Source organism: Halichoerus grypus, chromosome 5, assembly GCF_964656455.1.
Source record: "Halichoerus grypus chromosome 5, mHalGry1.hap1.1, whole genome shotgun sequence".
NCBI classification, from domain to species: Eukaryota; Metazoa; Chordata; class Mammalia; order Carnivora; family Phocidae; genus Halichoerus; species Halichoerus grypus.
Window position 1 is genome coordinate 96,818,198 of NC_135716.1, and position 20,549 is coordinate 96,838,746.

The 20,549-nt window shown below is 54.8% G+C and overlaps 1 protein-coding gene across 2 annotated transcripts in view; it reads right to left on the reverse strand.

The window, feature by feature from the left end:
* Positions 1–1,902: 1,902 nt before the first annotated feature.
* The window catches only part of SLC6A17 (solute carrier family 6 member 17), a 49,160-nt gene continuing 30,513 nt past the window's right edge, over positions 1,903–20,549 (reverse strand). For both annotated transcript variants that reach the window (XM_036076419.2, XM_036076420.2), the window contains 6 exons: positions 10,887–11,128; positions 10,426–10,618; positions 8,740–8,932; positions 8,072–8,231; positions 6,290–6,452; positions 1,903–5,855 (listed from right to left, as the gene is read on the reverse strand). In XM_036076419.2, coding sequence (XP_035932312.1) covers positions 5,487–5,855; positions 6,290–6,452; positions 8,072–8,231; positions 8,740–8,932; positions 10,426–10,618; positions 10,887–11,128 — 1,320 coding nt within the window. In that variant the 3' untranslated portion in view covers positions 1,903–5,486. The remainder of the gene's footprint in view (positions 5,856–6,289; positions 6,453–8,071; positions 8,232–8,739; positions 8,933–10,425; positions 10,619–10,886; positions 11,129–20,549) is intronic.

A 20,549-nucleotide genomic window follows, 5' to 3' on the forward strand; every position in this document is an offset into this window, starting at 1 on the left:
TCAGCCACTCACCTCCCCGTCAGAACGAACCTGTTCTGTGCCCCAGTTGTGTGTCTGTAAGTTGAGATTCCCCCAAGGAGGACGCTCCCACCCAGATGCCAATGGTTGCAGATCCCTAGCACCCTGCGATGAGCCCGTGACATGGGGAGCCACAAATTCTTTGGTCCCCTTCCCATCGGCAAGTGGGGTCTGTATGCCCTCCTATTAACTCTGGGCAGATGCTGTGATCACAGAAAACAACAGAAGTGACATTGTGTCATTTTCCAGGCCTCACCTTAAGAAATTGGCAGTTCCTACTCTGTCTCTTAAAACGGCCTCTCTGGGCACCCTGAGCCATCACTTAAGAGGTCTGGCCACCCAGAGATGCACTATGCTGGATAAGCCAGGTATAGACCCTCTTCTGGTGACATTCCCAGCTGAGCCCAGCCTGCCTGCCGTTCTTACTGAGGTGTCAGCCATTGGGATGAACGTGAGTACGGCTGCCTTGGGCCCTCCAGACCAGCTTCTCTGCAGTTTAACACCGCTGAGTGACCTCGGTTGCCACCAGAGGAGTCACTCAGACAAGCCCTGCCTGAATCCCTCACCTCAAAAACCATGAGATATAATAAAATGGTTGCTTTAAGCCACTAAGATTTGGGGTAACTTGATACCCATGGGGGCAACATGCATAATCTCATCCAATTCATTCATTATACCTATTTTACAGACTAGGACATTTAAGCTCAGAGGGATTAAATAACTTGCCCTAGGTCTCCTGGAAGGCGGGAGGCCCATCTGGCATTTGAACTTGAACTTGGAAAGTCGGACTCCATAGCCCCTTCAAAGCCACTGCTTCTTAGTGGCTCTACGTGTGCCTCCTGGCGGGGGGAGGGGGTCGACATTTCAACCAAAAACACTCCCTTCAACGAAAGGATTGAATGAATTTACAAAGAGGGACATTTTCAGCATGGGGACTTTCTCGACTGAGAGGTACGTGGGGGGATTTGGAGTCTGCGGGTGGTGGGGAGAGGTGTTCCCTTCAGAAAACGCAGGACAGCCGAGGTTGATTTATTCATCTTTGTGCATCCATCGCTGGCACAGGACCTGTCACTGTGGATGCTTAATAAATGTTCCTTCAACAAACAGACTAACCCACAAAGGCGGAAGTGCTGAGGTTAGGGAGGAGGGTAGGGGATCTAAGATCTGGAGGGAAAGGCTCTCCTGCCATCTGGTGGCTATTTCTGGAATGATACTGTTTTCTTCTAAGGCAGGAGAAGGACATGGAGGGCTCATTGGGGGACCTTGGCTGTGTGTGCAGGAGGTGAGGAAGCAGCATTGCAGACTGGAGTGGGGTGCGGTAGGGGGGCCTTACCTTCCACTGAAGTTTGCAAAAGATCAGAACTTAGAGTGTGGCTTGCTCCCCGTGACCCCTCGAGCCCCCTGCCATCCCTCTCCTATCTCCCAGCCCCCAGCTCTCCCCTGAGGTGAGTTTCCACCTGCCCCCGCCTTGCAGAATGACAGGTATGGCTCTTCCTGGCACTAAGGTAGGGTTTCCCCATAAGCGGACACCAAACACCATCCTCATGTCAGACAGAGCCTCATTCTCCACACTTGGGAAAACCCGGAGCACAAAACACCTCCCTCCGAAGCTGTTGACATGAGATTTTGTGTGCGGATGACTTGGACCCCAAGAAGGCCTGCTACAAGCGTGCATGTTGTTCAACACCCAGGATGATTCTAGGAAAATAAACATGCATCCCTCCTCATTGTCCCCGAACTCCCCAGCCAGCCAGCACCCACAACCTCACTGCAGTCCTCTCTGCCCCATCCCATCCATGTTTGTCCCCTGGAGCTTCTGCTGGGATCTCTGGCTTCCCCATCCCCTCTCCCTGAGCCTGGGGCAGATCAGAAAGGCAAGAGGGGTTAGGTAAGAACAGACACTTTATTGTACACCATGGGCAGGGGGTGAAGAGAGGAAGGAGGGGATCTGGGGGTGACAATGCCTCGTCCCCTCCCCTGGGCTGAGTGGTCTTGACCCAGGGCTCTGGCCAGTCATGGGGCACATGGATTTGAATTGTTCTGAACTTGCACCAGAACCAAAAGTGACACCTGCTGTGTGTGCTTGGGTCTGTACAAAGCAGCGCTCGGGGTGAGGAGGGACGCTGGGCCCTTCTTCCCCAACCCCAGTCATCAGGCTCCAGTGAGGGGGCAGCAGGCCCCCAGTTTCAGGGCCTAGTGGATGCTCAGGGAGTCAGGTGTGTTCCAACCTGTTGTCTCTTCTCTTTTCCACCATGGGAGTACTCTGGGGGGGGGGGAGGGGGATGCAGCTGTGAGGAGGAGCAGAAGGGGAGCCCCCTGCCTGTAATACTGCAGGCCTGCTCAGGGCCTGGCACCACGCGGCTTCTAGCCCCCCAGCCTCAGCCTCTGGCAGGTGACTCAGGAATTCTCCTGGCACTAGGAAAGTGCAAGTCCCCTCAGATTTATTGCTGGAGGGCCAAAGCCAACCTTGCTGGTATCAACTAGAGTGCCCTCCCTGTCCATCCCCATGTGGATCTCAGGCTTCATGCTGCCTCAGTGGAGAGGGCTCCCTGAGCAAGAAGCTGGTGATTGGGGCTAGAGGACAGGCAGGGCCGGGGACCAGGGGACTCTTTCGGGCATGCCCCGCCCTGCCCTGCCCTGAGTCCACTGTCCCCTGTGGGCACTGCATGGACAGCACCAAAGCCAGTAAGGGATGGGGACCCTGTACAGGGATGTGGGGGCCTGCCCCTCTCCGGCCCCCTTCTGCTCCTCTGGGGAATCTGGGGCTGGATTGTACCTCATCAGATGCCCCACCTGTTCTTGACTCCCCCCAGGCGTCGCCCCACTCCTGGCTCCCCTGAGGAGTGAGGAGAGGAGTATGAGTCAGAAGCACAGGGGAAGAGCAGCTGTTCCTTTCAGAACACTCTCAGAACCGTCTCAAGGACAAATGCGGGACAGAGGCGCTGTGAGCTGCTCTCCTGGGGTCTCACCATCTTAAGAAACCCTGTGCTTTTCCTCAGGATGAAGAGCCCGTGAGTCCAGTGGAACAGCAAGAGGTTGGCTAGAAAATAAATGTAAGGGCTTCCCCTCCCCCCACAAAGCCCCTCTTTCCCTGTTTCTGGCAAGCCCAGTGGTATGAAGGCAATGAGTCACCAGCAAGAAACACCTGCCTTTCCCCACAGCACCCTGCCCCGAGGCCTTCCCTGACAGAGCTGAGCGAAGATAGTGGCGGAGGGGGCCGGGGGGGGGGCAGTGTGGTCTTTAGGAACACGGTGAACACTGGGGATCACAAATCACCATGCACACGCCACACACATACACACGCGCACGCGCACACACCAAGCTCCAGGCCCTACATCTAACACAGCAGAGACACAGCCAGGACAGGGCCTGGCCTACGGCAAAAGGCTGCAAGCATTACCCAGCCTCTACGAACCAAGCCGATGGCCCGGCTCAGCCGCCCTGGTGCAGGCTGGCAGGCTGGGGCCTGGCCCAGCCACACGCTACAAAATTAAAAATATATCAAATATACAATGAAAATAGATCTGTACAGCACTGAGGATGAAAATAGTCCACCAGCCACAGTATAATATTGGGTTTGTCAGTTAACAGCATTTACACCCACATGTACAGATTGAATGTACAATAGAAATAGAATATATAGAAGAGTATATATAGTAGAGTGTCTCTCCTGGGGCATTGCTTTTCCTGTTGCTAAATCTGCTGGGATTAGGCAGGGGGCCAGGTAGGAGGTGTTAGGTGAGGGTGCCTAAGGCGGGATGTTGTGCCCCAAAGGCTCATGTCTTTGGGGAGATGTGGGTCTCCTTCTCCCCTCACACTCAGAAAGGACAGGTGTGGCCGGAGGGCTGGAAACGTGAGCGGATATGGAGGAGGGAATGAGTCAAGAAAATGGCAGGGTGGGAGGATGGACCCCCAGGCAAGGTGGGGGGGAGGGGGACCAAGGGGCTAAGGGATGAAGGAGGGAACCCCGGGCCTCATCTGTCCCTCCCCGTGCTGAGAACACGAGAGGAACTCAGGACCTTCCGCGAAGGTGCCCAGGCCTAGCACTGTGGCCTGATGCTCTGCCCACCACAGGTCTCACAGATGGAGTTCTGCTGGCCCGGCCTGCCTGCCTGCCTGCCGGCCATCCATCCACAACCGCGCACCCATGCATCCATCCATGCACCAGTCCATCCATCGCTCTGCAGACAGGATTCTCCAGCCGGGCTCTGATCCTCCCAGCCTGCACTGTGAGGGCAGCCCTCTTCCAGGGAAGGCCTCAGGTCAGGGTGGGGGTGGGGTGCTGGGGGGGCCCAGCCCGGCCCTTCCTCTCGGCAGCCTCCAGTGTCCACAGCACTGCCTGTGTGCCCTCCCCACCGCGGACTGGGCATCTTGGGGGAAGGTTCCCGAGGTTATTTGCACACGACGGGCACACCACACGGGCTGGGCTTGCACAAGGAGAGTGAGCGGCAGCCCAAAGGGGCAGTGAAATTATCCGTCTTTCCCCAGGTGTGAGGTTTCCTGGGTACGAGCCCCTGAACTCCAGAGACCCCCCATTCCAGGAGAGAAGCTGCCACTAGCGAGAAAGTTGAGCCCCAGGTGAGAGAGGGAGTGTGCTTCACAATTGTGCTCCAAACCATCTGAATTGTGCTGTGAACCAACAGGTGTGCTCTGGAAACCTCTCTGTGTACTGTCCCCTCCTCTCTCGAGGAAGGAGGCACAGGCCACTACTGTGGGCTCCCGGCTGGGGACGGAGAGGGCAGGCAAAGCCCTAGTGGGGGTGGGGAAGGGTCCCGGGCAATCCTCTCCCAGGCAGGATGCGGGACACACCCTGCCCCAGGCAGGGCCAAGGACGTGGGAGATTCCCCCCAGAGCCCCAGGCTGAGGGGCGCCCATGCCTAGCCCCCCTCCCACTGCCAAGGCTGGCGCTCAAGCCAAAGCGCACCAGCTGTCTCGAAAAACAGAACTTGGGGACTTCTTCAAGATTCCATCCCAAGTCTGAGCCCTGAGTCCCGGCACAATCGTCCCATCCCCAACCTTAAATCAGTCCGCCTCTGGGATGCCCCACACCACATCCTACGCCACCTGGTGCCCTCACCACCAGCTGGCAGCACAGAGGGATGCCCAGGACCTAAGACCTCCAGGTGCCAGGTAACAGGGAGAGAGGGTGGGGGGGGAGTGACCCCTACAGTGGCCACTTGCCATCTCCCCTGTGCTGGGAATCAGGGCTTCTGGACTGTTCCCATTTGTTAGTTGCAATTTGGTGACAGGATCTCAGGTTTGACGGGTTGGGAGCCTGCACTGGGGACGGAGTCTCTCCCAGCCCCTGCTCAGGTGTAGGGGGAAGCTGGCTGGGACTGGGGTGGGGGATGAGGCAGGGCAGACCCCCTCTCCTTGGGCAGAGGGCCTGGCCTAGAAAGAGAGGCCAGGCTGGGACGAGCGGGCTGGATGGGCGTGAGGCAGGAGAGGTGGGCAGGGCGGGGTGGTGGTCACAGCTCCGACTCAGGGGTGCCAGCCAGGAGGTAGCTGCTCCCATAGCGTCCGTTGGGGTTGCCGCCGGTCTCCAGAGGGGACGTGCTGCCGGGCCCCAGGTAGGAGCGGTGGGTGGGCATGGGGGACGGCGCCTCGCTGGGCACCTTGCTGAGGATGAAGCGGGTCTCGTCGTTCTCCTCCAGGTTGGAGATGTCCTTCATCATGCGGCCCTTCTTGTAGGACACGGAGAGGGTGTTGGAGCCGTCGGAGAGCAGGTGGAAGTGCCGAAGGATGAACACCACAGGGATGGGCAGGGTCGCCACAACGATGAGGGTGATCAGGAGCGCCATGGCCCAGTTGGGAAAGTACAGGTAGCGCTCGGCAGCCTAGCGGGGGGGACGTGGGTGAGGGCTGTGACAAGCTCACCCTCCCGGGACCTCCAGGCCCGTCTCTTCCTGCCCTCTCCCCGCCCCCGACCCACCATCCTGGCCAGGCACCAGCAGAGATGGAGGCCATCAGGGTTGCTACTTGAGTTAACCGGTCCCCTTGGTCAAGGGCCTGAGCTCCCCTGGGTCTCAGTTTCTACATCTGTAAAATGGGTGGGTGATTCTGCTCCACAGACACGGAGAGAGAACATGGGTTAGAACTGGGCAAGTGTGTCAACCTTTCTGAGCCTCAGTCTCCCCATGTGCGCTAGGGGATAATGCCTCCTCTCTCTCTGGGCTGTTGTAAAAATAGAGGCCCTTGCAGGGCCTGGCACACAGCAGCTACCCTGTGAGGGTTTCTCTCTATTGCCTGTTGCATTCAGGTCCCCCCTCACCTCCTCCTTGATCCAGGCACTGTACCCTGGGGGCGTGACCCCCAGCTGGATGATGCTGGCCGTGGTGAGCACGGCCATACACAGGGGAGACACGAACTTCCACATGTAGAAGTAGAAGCGATAGGGCCGGAAGCCCAGCATCTCCGTCAGCTCCTGCATGAACCTGCCAGGTGCACAGAGGGCCCGGCGTTGGCATCCCCACCGCGCCTGCGCATTCCCCCACAACCGCCTCCTCCAGGAAGACTTCACTGACCACCAGTCCCTCCCTCCCAGGCTCTTCCATTCTTCACATTCAGGGCTCCCAGTTTATTCGGTGGCCCAGCTGGCCTCTGGGCAGGCTCTGGTGTCCCCTGCTAACTTCCTCTGAATACCTTACGTCACACCCCACCCAGGGATATGTTATAGTCCACGAGACATGCCGGGCAGGCGGACCGGCCCCGAGGACTTCTGCGTTCACCAGGCGCCCAGCCCCACTCACACTGGCCTGGCCCTAGACTCCCCCTGCTGGAAACAAGGTGACGTGCACGTCCCTAGTGTCCAGGGGCCCTGACTTGGGGGTTTCTAACCTCCCGCTCTGTGCGGGGGATGACCATAGCCGCAGGCTGTGTATATGAATGTCATAAGAAAAAAATCATCTCTACTTGAATAACACCTAACTGAAATCTTGCGTTTCTTTCTGTTGTAAATGCAAGCAACCACAGGGGTATTAGCAGTACCTGAGACTTCGTCACCGATTGATTAAATGACAGATATCTCCCTCTCACATTACAACTGAGCCTACCTACAAACATCATTTATATTCCTCACTATTTCACAATTACCATTATGATTACCCTAGCGAGATCTTCTGACTTAATGCAGTAAAAAATAACACACATTCATAAAAAACTGCACATATATTACTGTATCAGATTTTAAATAGTATTTTTGCTATTTTTCAATTTAATTCGTTTCCTCTATAATCCTATATATTTTATTTTGTCCACTTAAACATAATATTCTGCGAAGGCACATGGAGCTTCACCAGACTGCAGAAGAGTCAGGGCCCCTTCCAGCCCTGGCTCCCGGGGCTTCTCCCGTCTCACCACGTCCCCACCCACATTCTCGTAAGAAGGACATGGCTGTAGCAGGGCCGTGAGAGAGCCTGATTCCAAGACCCCGTCCAGACATCAAGGGAGCCCCCAGCCTTGCAGAGAGAGTGGGAGGGGCCTGGCCCTGGGACTTCACAGGCTCACAGATTTGTTAAATGAGGAACGAGGCTAGGGGCTGACAGAGAGTGTGGCTCTGCCCTAGGCTCAGGCCACGAGACCCAATCCTTCCTTACCGCTGCCTTCCCTTACCCCACCTGACTCCACGCTTCGGGCCCTAACCACACCTCATCGCACACCCCTATGTCGATCACCTGAAAACTGCCTCGGGCTGCTGAAGTTCAAGAACTCCTTGACAGCGGGGGCCTCCTGTATACTCACTCAGTGCTTAAGAAAGTTAACAGAACTCTAAAGAGTTGGTTGTCAGGTTCGGGGCTAACTTAAGGCAGTTTAGGGTAATGCCAAGACCTGAACCCAGGAGGCTCACGTGCTCAGCCTGGCTCTGCCTCTCACCAGCCACGTGGCCTTGGGCAGTCATGTCCTCTCTCTGAGTCTCATTTTTTCCTAATGATCTCTAAGGGCACTTTCAGCTCTGACATTCTCAGAAGCAGCCCAGGGAACGCGGCACTCTCCAGGGGGTCGGAAGAGGACAGACCCCTCTTCCCATCCAACCCCTTCCCCATGTCCCCCTTACTTCTTGGTTCCATAGATCCAGGCCACAGCAATGTTCTCAAGGATGACGATGACAGTAAGCGGCAGGGTGGCCGAGTAGTCATCAAACATAGTGACAAAGTAGTTTCCGGAGCGCTGGACGAACAACAGCCCCACGAAGAATGCAAAGACACAGCAGCCCACTACAGAGAGCCGGGAGGCCAGTGTGGGGGCACAGGTGCAGGGTAGGCAGGGCCCGGGGGGCTTGGGGGGCACCCAGACCCCTCCCTTCCCATCCCTCCTCCCAGAAGGCCTTCAAGGGGGGAGGGATCCAGATGCTGAGGTTCTGAGCTCCCACTCCTTTAGGAGAGGAGCAGCCCAGGGCCGGGAGTGACAGAGATGGAACGGGGTGCAGGCCAGCATGGGGGAGGACACCCCTGCCCAAGAGGATTCAGCAGGCCCTCAGAGAGAGGAGCAAATGACCCGAGGAAGAGGCCGCCCCCTAGCTCAGGTTTGGCCCAGACGCCCAGACAGCCTTCTCCTGGCCCTTGAGTGCTCTTCTCTGGGAGAGGAGCCAGGCTCCGACTGCATCCCAGTGGGGGCAGCAGGGAGCCTTCTCAGTATGGAGTCTGTCTAAAGTCAGAGGAGCGTCCTGACTGTCGTCCCTGAGGGCAGCCCAGCAGGCCAGCGGCAGCTGCCAGGAGGAGTTACCTGTGAACATCTCCTTGGGCACCTTGAAGGTGTCGATGATGGGTGTGGTGATGCCAGCCATGGTCCCAATCATACTGCCCAGGCCCAGGTTGATGAGCATCAGGAAGAACATGACAGACCAGAACGGGGAGGCGGGGAAGTGCGTCATGGCCTCCGTGAAGGCGATGAAGGCCAGCCCTGTGCCCTGCACGGACTGAGGGTGGGGTGGAGGGCGAGGGCTCAGTGAGGCCCACACCACTCCTGGGAGCCCCTTGCCTCCTTATCTTTGCCCCTGGGGCTTTAAGAATAACTCTTCTCTCTTTCACAGGAATCCGTGCCCTCACCTAAATCCTCTTGCCTTTTGACCAGTGGGTCTCAAACTTGGGTGAGTGTCAGAATCCGTCCTACCCCAGGGAGTAAGATACCGATTTAAAAGTTCACCTGTGGGATCTGGAAGCTACGAGTTGTACAGCAACCCCAGGTGATTCAGATGAAGATGCTCACATTTAGAAAGACGCCTAGCTTGAGACCTTTCTCCTCTAGGAGGTCTTCCCTGATTGCTCCAGTCACAACTATGGGAGCTCCCAGCCCTGAGCTCCAGACTTCCATATAGTGGGCTCAGTCTCAGCTGCCTAATGGAACTGCATTGGAGCCTTTAAAATACCAATGCCTGGGTCTCACCCTGGAGACAGTGATTTGATTGGTCTGGGGGTAGAGCTGGGTATCTGGGTTTTATTAAGTTCCCAGGTGACTCCGATGGGTAGCCAAGAGAGAGAGCCACTGTGTTAATGCTTGGGCCCCTGCTCATGGGGCAAGTGACCACACACTGCCCACTGACATCACTTCTCCGCTGAAGAAGGGCAGGGTTGGCCTGGGATCAAGGGAGCTGGCTCTGCCCCATGGAAGCCTTGGCACTGTTTGGGTCCCAAGACCCTGTGGGCATGTCTCTCTCCTGTTACCCCCTCTAACAGAACAGTCACTCTGAAAACTTCCAGCTGTGCAAATGGGACTAGAAGCACAGTGTCCACCCCTGGGCCTGAGCATTAATGAGGGTGCAGTATCCCCATACTCTACCCCAGGGGCTAAGTCATCGTGGCAGTGGGAGCTGCAGGGCGGACAGTGGGAGGAGGGAACAGAAGCAGCAAGGGGTGACTCAGAGCATGGAGATCGGAACGCTGGCTCCCCTTACTAGCTGGAGGGCCTCCTCGGGAACGCTCCCAACTTACCGGCTACACAGCTCTAGAGCAGGGGACAATATTAATGCTCAATTCATAGCACTGTCCTGAGGGCCAAAGGGGGTAGACAGCAGAGGCAAACACTAACGAAAATGCTTATTTTCTGTGAGCCACGTACAAAGCACGGTCGCAAGGGCCTTACAAATGGCAGCGACCCCCCCCCACACACACACAGAAACCCATTCAATGAATCTGAAAGTCGTCCTGTAGAATTCCTGTGATTTCTGTGATAGGCGCGTCTGCCTTATCTCCTCGTCCAGACAACCTACCTCCGGGCAGGGGTTTGGCTGATCCCTTTCCTCTCTCCCTCCCCGGATACATAGCAGGTCCCTGTTTCTCAAGCAAGTGAATGCGTCCCTGGCGGCCTTCTGAGGCCTGTATGCGAGCCCCAGCCACCCAAGGCCCATCTCTGGGTCCCACGCTCCCACGTCTGCCTTCCTGCCCACCCCGGAAAGGGCAGCCTGTCCCACACCTTGTCCAGCTCGTCCTCCAGAAGGCAGGGGTCAAGGCCCAGGGATGCGAAGCGGTCCTCCTTCACGGCCCTGATGACTTTGTACATCTCCGTGTAGTCCTTGGCAGTCAGGTGCGAGAAGTTGACGTGGGGAGGGATGAGGTCCCGGCTCAGGACGTTGGTGTGGAGGTACCCCAGGATTTTCTCGGCATTCCTGCAGCACAAAGTGGAGAGGGCCAGGTACAAAGGCAGGGGTGGGCACGGTCCCGGAGGCGCCTCCCAGACACCCAGGCAGGACAGCCCCCCCTCCCGCCTGCCCGCCACGGGCCATTGACAGAGACATCTCTGACTCTGAGCCTGGGATCCAGGGGCCGGGAACAGAGAGAGCTCCACCACCTCCAGGGGTGAGGGGGACAGGGACTCTGGGACTCTGGGTCACCCCCCGCCTGGGCAAGACAGACAGGAGGAGAGACGCCACCTACTCGACCACACACTTCTCGTTCATGATGTTGGCCTTGAAGCCCAGCACGGCAAACACCACGAGGGTGGCCAGCACCGAGGTGAAGAAATTAATGAAGGACACCAGCGCAGCGTCGAAGTGGCAGTTGTTGTCTTGCTTGTTGTAGCTGGAGAAGGCGATGACACCCCCGAAGCCCAGCCCCAGGGCGAAGAAGACCTGGGTGGCCGCCTCCCGCCACACCTGGGGGTCCAGCATCTTGTCCAGCTGTGGGGGGAGGACCAGAGACACACAGATGATGGTTTCCCACAACACCCCTTTCCGCATGGCAGAGTGGGAAAGCTGGGGCTGTGTGAACTTAGGCGTCCCCCCTAGTCCCCACGTGCAGAACATGGGGAACGAGAGTATCGGCTTCAGAGGATGATTGTGAGGCTTAAGATCAAATAAATGCTATGTGCTTACTCAGTAACTTCTCAGTCAATTTTAACTGCCACCTTTGCTTACCGTGGAGCTATTATACGGAGGAATAGCTTCAGGGCCATTAGGTATGAGGCATGGCGCACAACTCCAGGGAGTGCCATTCACTTGAATGGTGCCTCCTAGAGTTGTGCAGTGTACAGTCTGCACAACAGTACCAGAGAACTAAGAACACCGATATTTCCCCGATAACCTCCTCCACTTCAAACCATGAGAAAGGACACCAACTTCTCCCTCCTGCCCACCTGATCTCCCTTTCCCCAGAAAAAAAAAAAAAAAAGGACCAATGTTCACTCATACACATCGACATACTCCAGATCACAGAAGGACCCTTCCCCCCTCCCACCCACCCAACTTAAAACACAGAACCCAGACACTTCCTGGAGAGGAGAAACCCCTGCCTGACCCTCCATGTGCCCTCAGACCTGACAGAACCCTGAGCTACACCAGCATGTAGAGGGCAGGGGGCAATTCCCAAAGTGCTTTTCGTATCCATTTTCCTTTTACTGTTTGCTCCTCAAGGCAGGGACCGTGGCTTGGACCCAGCACAGGGCTGTCGAGTTGGACAGACCCAGGTCTAAACCTGACTCCCATCTTTAAATAGCTGAGAAGGCTTAGGAAAATGACAGTGCCTGTTTTATTTATTTTTTATTGTTATGTTAATAACCATACATTACATCATTAGTTTTTGACGTAGTGTTCCATGATTCATTGTTTGTGCATAACACCCAGTGCTCCATGCAGAACGTGCCCTCTTTAATACCCAACACCAGGCTAACCCGTCCTCCCACCCCCCCTCCCCTCTAGAACCCTCAGTTTGTTTTTCAGAGTCCATCATCTCTCATGGTTCGTCTCCCCCTCTGATTTCCCCCCCTTCATTCTTCCCCTCCTGCTATCTTCTTTTTTTTTTTCTTAGCATATATTGCATTATTTGTTTCAGAGGTACAGATCTGTGATTCAACAGTCTTGCACAATTCACAGCGCTCACCATAGCACACACCCTCCCCAGTGTCCATCACCCAGCCACCCCATCCCTGCCACCCCCCCCCACTCCAGCAACCCTCAGTTTGTTTCCTGAGATTAAGAATTCCTCATATCAGTGAGGTCATATGATACATGTCTTTCTCTGTTTGACTTATTTCGCTCAGCATAACACCCTCCAGTTCTATCCACGTCATTGCAAATGGCAAGCTCTCATTCCTTTTGATGGCTGCATAATATTCCATTATATATATATATCACTTCTTCTTTATCCATTCATCTATCGATGGACATCTTGGCTCTTTCCACAGTTCGGCTATCGTGGCCATTGCTGCTATAAACATCAGGGTGCATGTACCCCTTCGGATCCCTACATTTGTATCTTTGGGGTAAATACCCAGTAGTGATAGTGCCCGTTTTATGAGGCTCAGTTTTCCCATCTGAAAAATGGGAATAATAATACAGTGTCCCTCCCACAGTGCTTGTGAGGATCAGATGTGGCAGCAGCAAGTAATACCCGGCACATAAGTAGCAAAATTAATCCTGCCAAAGTGCCTCTGACCTAGACGGGACAGGTTTTTGGGTTTTTTTTTGGTGAGGGGCAGGAATTATTATTCACATTTCGAAAGAGCGAACTGAGACCCCAAGGTGGAAATTACTCGCTCCAAGTGACGGAGCTGGTTGTTGGGGCAGAGAAGTTACTCAAGTACAGATGGTTTGATGCAGCCCACGACAACGTCCTAGCACCGTCTCCTGACGCCTCTACTCCTCAGAGCATTGCCCCCTGGACCTCTGCTGCTGAGGTCGACCCAAGTGACAGACCAGGGAGACAAGGAGGCGCTAGAGAGTTTGCCATCCCTGCAGGCACCAGCCCTAGCTGGTCCTGGCCCAGCCGCCCCTCGCTGTGTGCCCGTGGCTCAGTCCTTCCTCGTGGGCACACTGAGGCATTGGACTTGAAGCTATGTTACAGCCCTAGCCCCCAGGACAGAGGCCCAGCCGCCCGTCACCCCAACAGCTCCCTAGGCACATGGGAACACCTGGCGTCACTCCACCAGCGGAGAAGGTGTGGGCAAGCTTGGGGGCCGGAGGAGGCACTGCAGGCTGAGGAGGAAGGGGAGGACAATGGGAGCAGAGCCTTCAGGGTCGGTATGCAAATGGAGCCCTGGCCCAAAAGTATGTGCGCTCTGGGGGAGATTAAGGTCCCCCACCTTGCACAAAATAAAGTCATCTCTGGTCCACCAAGAAAGCCCAGAACGCAGACATTCAGGAGCTAACAGCCCCCGACATCCCTGAGAAGAGGTGACCCCCCTCTTTCCCCCCACCCCGCTCTCTGCATCCTCAGTGGTAACGTGTGGCCTCCCTGTGACTATGACTCATCCATCCAACACAGAGCACCTATGTGGGCCAGGCCCAGTGCTAGGTGATGGGGAGCCATAGAGGGCAAGAACAGGCAAGGTCCCAGCTCCTAGCGAGTTGACATTCTAATTGGAGAGGTGGCCATTGTCAGATGACCCCGCAAACAGATGCTGAGTGGCAACTAGGACAGGGGCTGTGCAGGCCAGGCACCCAATGCTCCGAGAGCCTGTAGCGGGGGGACTTGAGCCAGGCAGGAGGCCACAGAAGACTTCCCCGGGAGGAAGGGATCCTTGAACTGACATCTGAGAGATACAAAAGCAAGGCTAAGAGCGGGAAGAGCATTCCCGCAGAGGGAACAGTGTGTGCAGAGGCCCAGAGGCGAGGCAGGACAGAGGAGGGCAGGTGAAAGTTAAGGGAAGAGCCCAGGCTGCCAGAAGCAGCAAGGACAAGGCGGGAGAGGAAAAGGTGAGGCTGGGAGGCAGAGGAGTCCGATCAAAGGTCCTAAGAAAGCACCTAATCTGGGAAACCGCTAAGAGATATAGAGGAGGAGGGTAGCAACGAAGCCGACCTTAGCCACGGACTGGAGATGGGGGGACGCTGAAGAGTCAGGTGTCAAGGCGACAGCCACACTTCTGGCCCGCCTACCTGGCGGGGTGCAGATGGAGTCTGAGGAAAAGGGGCAGGTCTTGATGAGGTTGGAACAGGGCAGATCAAGGCATTCACTGCAGAAGTGCTGAATTTAATGTGTCTTTACACTATCTAAGAGGAGAGGTCAAGTGGGCAGGCAGACAAATGGGTCTAGAGCCCAGAGAAGAGGCTGAGCCGGAGATGTAACTTGTGAGGAGCAGGTGTGCCGGAAGGAACTGAGGCCCTAACTGTGGAGGGCTGAGAAGAGGCGAGCCAGGGGCCCAGGCAAGGGGGTCTCACAAGGGAGGGAGAGGAGGTGAGCAGCCCAGATGGGAGGAAGAGCAAGAGAGGGCTGGATCGGAGGCCACAGGAAGCAAGCGGGCCTGGGAGGAGGAGGGCCCCGTGCGACCCGGAAAAATACACTAGGGTGAGCCGGTCCCGGGTGGCTCGGAGCGTTCGGGAAGCGATGGGGCCCGAGTCAGGTAGGAGCCAGGAGAGCCGAGAAGCAGAGGGGAAGAAATGAAGGTAAAGTGGATAATCAACTCCTTGGAGAAGCTCGCCTTGGAACAGGAGGAGAAAGACGGCAGGTTCAGGCAAAGGCTATGAAAACTATTGATTTGTTGTCTCGTTTTTGTCTTTAATGCAGTGACTTGATGATAGGTAAAAGCAGATGGAGGGCAGGCGGTCTAGAGGGGCGGGAGCTGTCTCCCATCAGAGACCCTGGAGCTGCTCATGGAGGGACCAGGACAAAAGAACGGGATGGGGCAGGCAGGTGCAGGCGGGTTTGGATGTTCCTTGTCTGCGAGGGAGTTTCTGTCTCGGTGGCTCCTGTTAAACCCGTAAAGCAGGAGGCCAAATCATCTGTTAGGGGTGAAGTCGGGACGTGCAGACAGGTGGAAGAGGTTTAAAACGGTCACAGTGAAGTATGGAGAATGAGACGCCAGGGAAATGGGGTAGGGTTAGCCCACACTGTTGAGGGTCCACTGTGCTCACAATGGCCTCTTTACAAAAGGAGGATGGCAGGCCCACATTTCCTTATCTAAAAGCCCTGAGGCCAGACTGGCTGTGGAATTTGGGCTCTTGTTCCTAACTCTATTTTAGAAAGGTAATGTAGTGCATATGCCACATAATTACATAACACCCCCAGCAGGGTCTGGGGCAGCACTCCGTAATCAAACACATTAGTATTTTTGCAGCAGAATATGAATATGAATATTCACACCAAGTGAATCAATAGAAACTAAAAATAGCCTCACATCTGTTCAGGTCATTTTGCCGCCAAATGAGTTCGAGGAGAAAGAAAAAACAACTTTTGTTTTTCGGGGCTATTTGGATTTTGGCATCGTGAGTAAGGAAACAGAGGCCTATACAGAAATTTGAAGATTATTTTAAAAAGGAGAACAAAGTAATCATTGTCCCACTGGGAAAGGCCTTCTGTATCTCCCCTCTCCTGGGTGGGTTCTTAAATGATTCTCCCAGAAAGTTCTGGAAATGCGTGGAGGGATTACTTGTGCCTGGAAGGCATGCGGGTATTCACTGATGCTCACAAATGTCAGTCATGCCAGTTTTACCGATCAGCTGGAACCTAGGCACCTCCCTTGGGCTAGAAACGTAGACCTAATGGCTGGGCTCTGGGTGGTCTGGTGAGTTCCAAGCAGGAAGAAGAACACAAGATTTTGTAAGAGAGGGTAAATTGAGATGGACACAGCCCTGGTCATCTCCCTTGCATGTGGAAAAATCCCTGATCGTTCTCCACTGTGTGCTGGAAAATATTTTCCCAGTTTTTGTCCCTATCTCCAAATGCAGTGAACTTACTCTTGAAAAGCACTGCGGTATCTTACCTCTGGCTTTTGCCCAGGCTGTTCCCTCTGCCTGGAATTCCCTTCCTCCTACTCACATTCTGGCAAAACTCCTATTTATTTCTCAAAACCCGGCACAAATATCACCTCCTCTCTGAAGCCTTTCCTGATGCCTCTGGCAGAGCTTGTCATGGTCCTTGGGCTCTCCCAGCTCTGGTCAACCCCTGCATATCAGATTTATACGTCTGCCTTCTTTTCAACACTTTGTGTTTCTTAGGGGCGGAGCCCATCTCCTGTTCATCTTTGAATGCAATGTCTGGTACACGGAAGGCAAGGAAAAGAGTTGGGGGCAAGAGAGACAGACAAGGCTGCTTCCTGAAGGTGAGCTGAGTGGGAAGGACCAGACCAGGCACTGTGAAATTGTCCTGGCCTTTTTGTGCTAGGATGCAGGCTTCTAGGACAAGAAGATCCTTATGGTTTTAAACTTCTACTTTCTAAAACATGGTTATTTTAATGCTGGCTTCTTTTCCTTTCCTCTTGCTTTTCTACCTCTCCCTTCCCCCTCCCCCTCCCCCCTTCCTCCTCTTCTTCATCTTCTTCTGGTGATTTTTCATTTTTCATCTATATCAGTCATTACTAAAGTTTTTACTAAAGGGTCTGAATCATCTGTGAGACCCAAACATGTCATTGTTAGGATTTTCATCATTCCCTAAATCTAAAAATAAGACATGGGTAAATTCCTAGGCCCAGCCACTGTTCAGGGCCAAGTTCCACAAATGTTGGCAGCCACCCTAGGGAGGCCGCCATCATCCCAAACTGCATCACTGGAGCTCACCCTATAACTTGGGGGACAGACTCTCAAAGGACAGGGTAGGAATGTCTTATATGTGATGATTTGGAATGGGAATAAAAATTATTTGTATGTTAAGACTGTATTTGCTATTCTTTCTTCATTTTTAAAAATTATGGAACATTTATTATAAAATGTACAAAAATGGAGAAGATAGTATAACAAACCCCCCATGTACCCAACACTCATTTTCAACAGCTCCCAACACAGGGCCAACCCAGTCTCCTCCGTACCCCCATGCCCCATCCCTAGATTATTTTGAAGAAAATTGGTGGATCCAAATCTGATATTAATGAGGCCCCAGAAAAGAATCTGACAGTGCCAAAACTTAACCTTTGAGGAGAAAAGTGCCCTGTGTGAGCAGCCCCTGGGCACCCTCCCCAGTGGGGCTTGGAGGGACTCCCTTGCTGATGGAGATGACCAGATCTCTATGTTCAGCTGGGGGTAAAGTGAGTCAGGCACCTTTAGGATTCAATGCCTGTTGTTCCTTGAATTTAAAGGGGCTTTCTCAGGATTTCTGGGGTGCTGGTGCATAATTCCAACAAGGTCCTCGGGGCGCCTGGGTGGCTCAGTTGGTTAAGTGTCTGCCTTTAGCTCAGGTCGTGATCTCAGGGTCCTGGGATCAAGCCCTGCATCAGGCTTCCTGCTCAGCAGGGAGTCTGCTTCTCCCTCTATCCCCTGCTCGTGCTCTCTCTCTCTCAAATAAATAAATAAAATCTTTTTAAAAATTAAAAGAAAACAAAGGGGATCTATCAGGATTTCTGGGGTGCATGATTCTAACAAGGTCCTGATCATAGTGTCCACAGAAGATGAACCCATGGCCAGACCTCAGGAAGCCCAATGTCCTTTGCAAACGTCAGGGTGTGACTGCAAGAGGAGAGGTGGGAAACGGGCTCTCCCCACCAAAGACAAGACTCGCACCCTCCTTGGGGGTTGCGGGGGGAGATACCCTGAAACACAGCAAGGGCTTCCTGCCACCTCCTTGGCACATTGGCTGAGTCACTTCCTCACACAGAGAACAAGGTGTTTTCACACATTTGACTCAGCGGCACGAAGATGCTTTCAGAATCCACAAGCAGCTCCTGAGCTCCTGGCCTGACCCGGTGCATGACCGGAGCCCACGCCCTTGCTTCTCAGCCCTGCCGGGCACCTGCCGGTGTGCGAGCCAGCCGGGGCCGCGAGACACCAGATGGCACCGGAGCGCCGGGTTCCCACTGCCCAAGAACAGTGTCACCTTCATGAGGGAGAGAATAATAATCACTACGGCTTACCATGCGCTCTCCGCACGCCAGGAGCAGCCCTCCATGGTGTCCTGACAAGGCTGTCAGGGAGCTACCAGGGTTCACCCCATCTCGTAGCTGAGGAAAACGGAGTGAGCTCCCCAGGCATCTTGCCCCCGGACCACGGAGAGATGAGCTGGGATCCGAACCAGCCTGTCTGGCTCCAGAGCCCACCCTCTGGCAATAAGGCTGGCCTGCCCTGGTCGTCCTGCCCAGAAGCCCTCCTCTACTCGTGGGGGTCAAGGAGCTCTGCCCCTGGGCCTTCCAGGCCTCCCAGGACCCCACTTCTCTAAGGGTTAACACGCGCCCTGACCCGGGAGCTGGTCGGGCTCCCTGGTGAAGACCCCAGAGGTGACGAAGAGAGAAGCTGATGCCAAAGCTGCTCGCAGCTCAGGTTCTGCCGGGTAGCCCCTACCCCCAAAGACTGTGCGGCTTTCATCTTAACCGATGACCCCGGACTTAAAACTCAAAGGACACACAAAGGCACAGTAAGGCCTCCTTTCCCCCACTCGATCCAAACACTCGATTCCTCTTCACTAGACGTGACCATGATCTCTGCTGCTTGCGTGCCCTTCCAGTGATATTTCATGCGTCTATCAGTGACACAAACACACACCCCCAACAAACATATCTACGCATGTGTGTATTCCTCCCCTTCCTCCCCTACTGTCCACACCGGAGATGTCCACCGCCCTGCCCCAGGCTCAACACTTCCTTGTCGTGCTGAGTTGGGAACCCACAGAGTTCTAGGGCTCCTGGAACTCAGTCTGTCATCCCTCAAATCCCCCATCTCCACACCCCTTCCCTGGATGGTCCTCCCTGCTCTGATTCGGTGGTTCTCCAGCCTGGCTGCCCCTCAGAACCACCGGGGGCTTTCAAGAGCTACTGCTGCCTGGATAGGCCCGGTGATCCTGATTAACCGGTCTGCTGGCTGGAGTCTGGTTAGTCAAGGGTGGGCCTGAGGCCGCTGCTCCCCCTGCAGCCCGCTGGGGTGGAGGCTGTTCTCGTGCACGCCCGTGCTGCCATTGGGCCTGGAGGTGGATGGGGTGCTGCCCGTTCCTCCAGGTCATCATTCTTATTCCACGGTTTCCTCTCTTTGTCCCGCTCTACTGCCATCAGGATTCTCGGTCCCTTCAGCTCCTCCCTTCCACCAATCCTGTCCTCCACCCCAGGCCTCGGGTCGTGCCATAGCCTCTGTCATATCTGAGAGCTATGCTCCAACGAGGACCTCAACGTTAAGGACCCTGAACCCCAAAGCACCCCATCTTTCCAGCTCCCTCCTTTTAGTATCTTGACTCCAAAAATTCTTCAGCCTCACTGGGACCCACCTACATTTCACTCCCCCCACCCTGTTTGGAGCCTAACTTCCCTTCTTGATCGGCTTAGTCAAGGGCCCATCACTTGGTTAGTCCCTTGCTACCCTCTTAACTCCCCTGCCACCTCTCTCCATGGTCGTCCCACGTCATTGCCTCCCGACCCTGGTCCAACCGTCCACCGACTCTGGGCGTGCCCCCCAGCAGCTAAGCATAGCTAGAGAAATCACACAATGCACACCTTGGGACCTTGGATGAGCTATTTAACCTCCCTGTGTGTCAGTTTCCCCACGTGCAAAATGGCAAGAATAACCTCTGCCTCAAGGGTCATTATGAGCTTTAAAGGAGCTGATGTATGTAAGGTGCGGGTAACAGTGCCCGGCACCCAGTAAGTACCATCCACTGTAAAGCACGGGATTGTTCTAAGTACCCCCTCACTGTGGGAGATAGCCTGCTTTCAGAGGTATAAATAGGAGGAACTGTCCAGCTCGGAATTGGAGAAATATGAGCTACACCGTGCGGGCTGACTGCACTGCATACCCGTGCCCCGTGCTGTGCTGCACGCCTTCCCTGTCCCCTGCATCATCACCTCACACTCGCTCCTCCTTAGGCCCCCACCACCCCTCCACCATTCAGACCCTCAACCGATGCCCTCGCTTCCTCCTTCCCAGAAAAAAATGGCACGAGGAGAAGAGAGCTCCCGCAATGAGATGCTATCACTAGTCCACAGCTTTAAATTCTCTGATTCCAAATTTATATCTCCACCTGACTGGCAGACTCATCTGACCAACTGCCTACTTAACATCTCCACTTGGATTTTTTTTTTTTAAGATTTTATTTATTATTTACTTGACAGAGAGAGAGAGAGAGCAAACACAAGAAGGGGGAGAGGCAGAGCGAGAGGGAGAAGCAGGCTCCCCGCTGAGCAGGGAGCCTGATGTGGGGCTTGATCCCAGGACCCTGGGATCATGACCTGAACCAAAGGCAGAGATGCTTAATGGACTG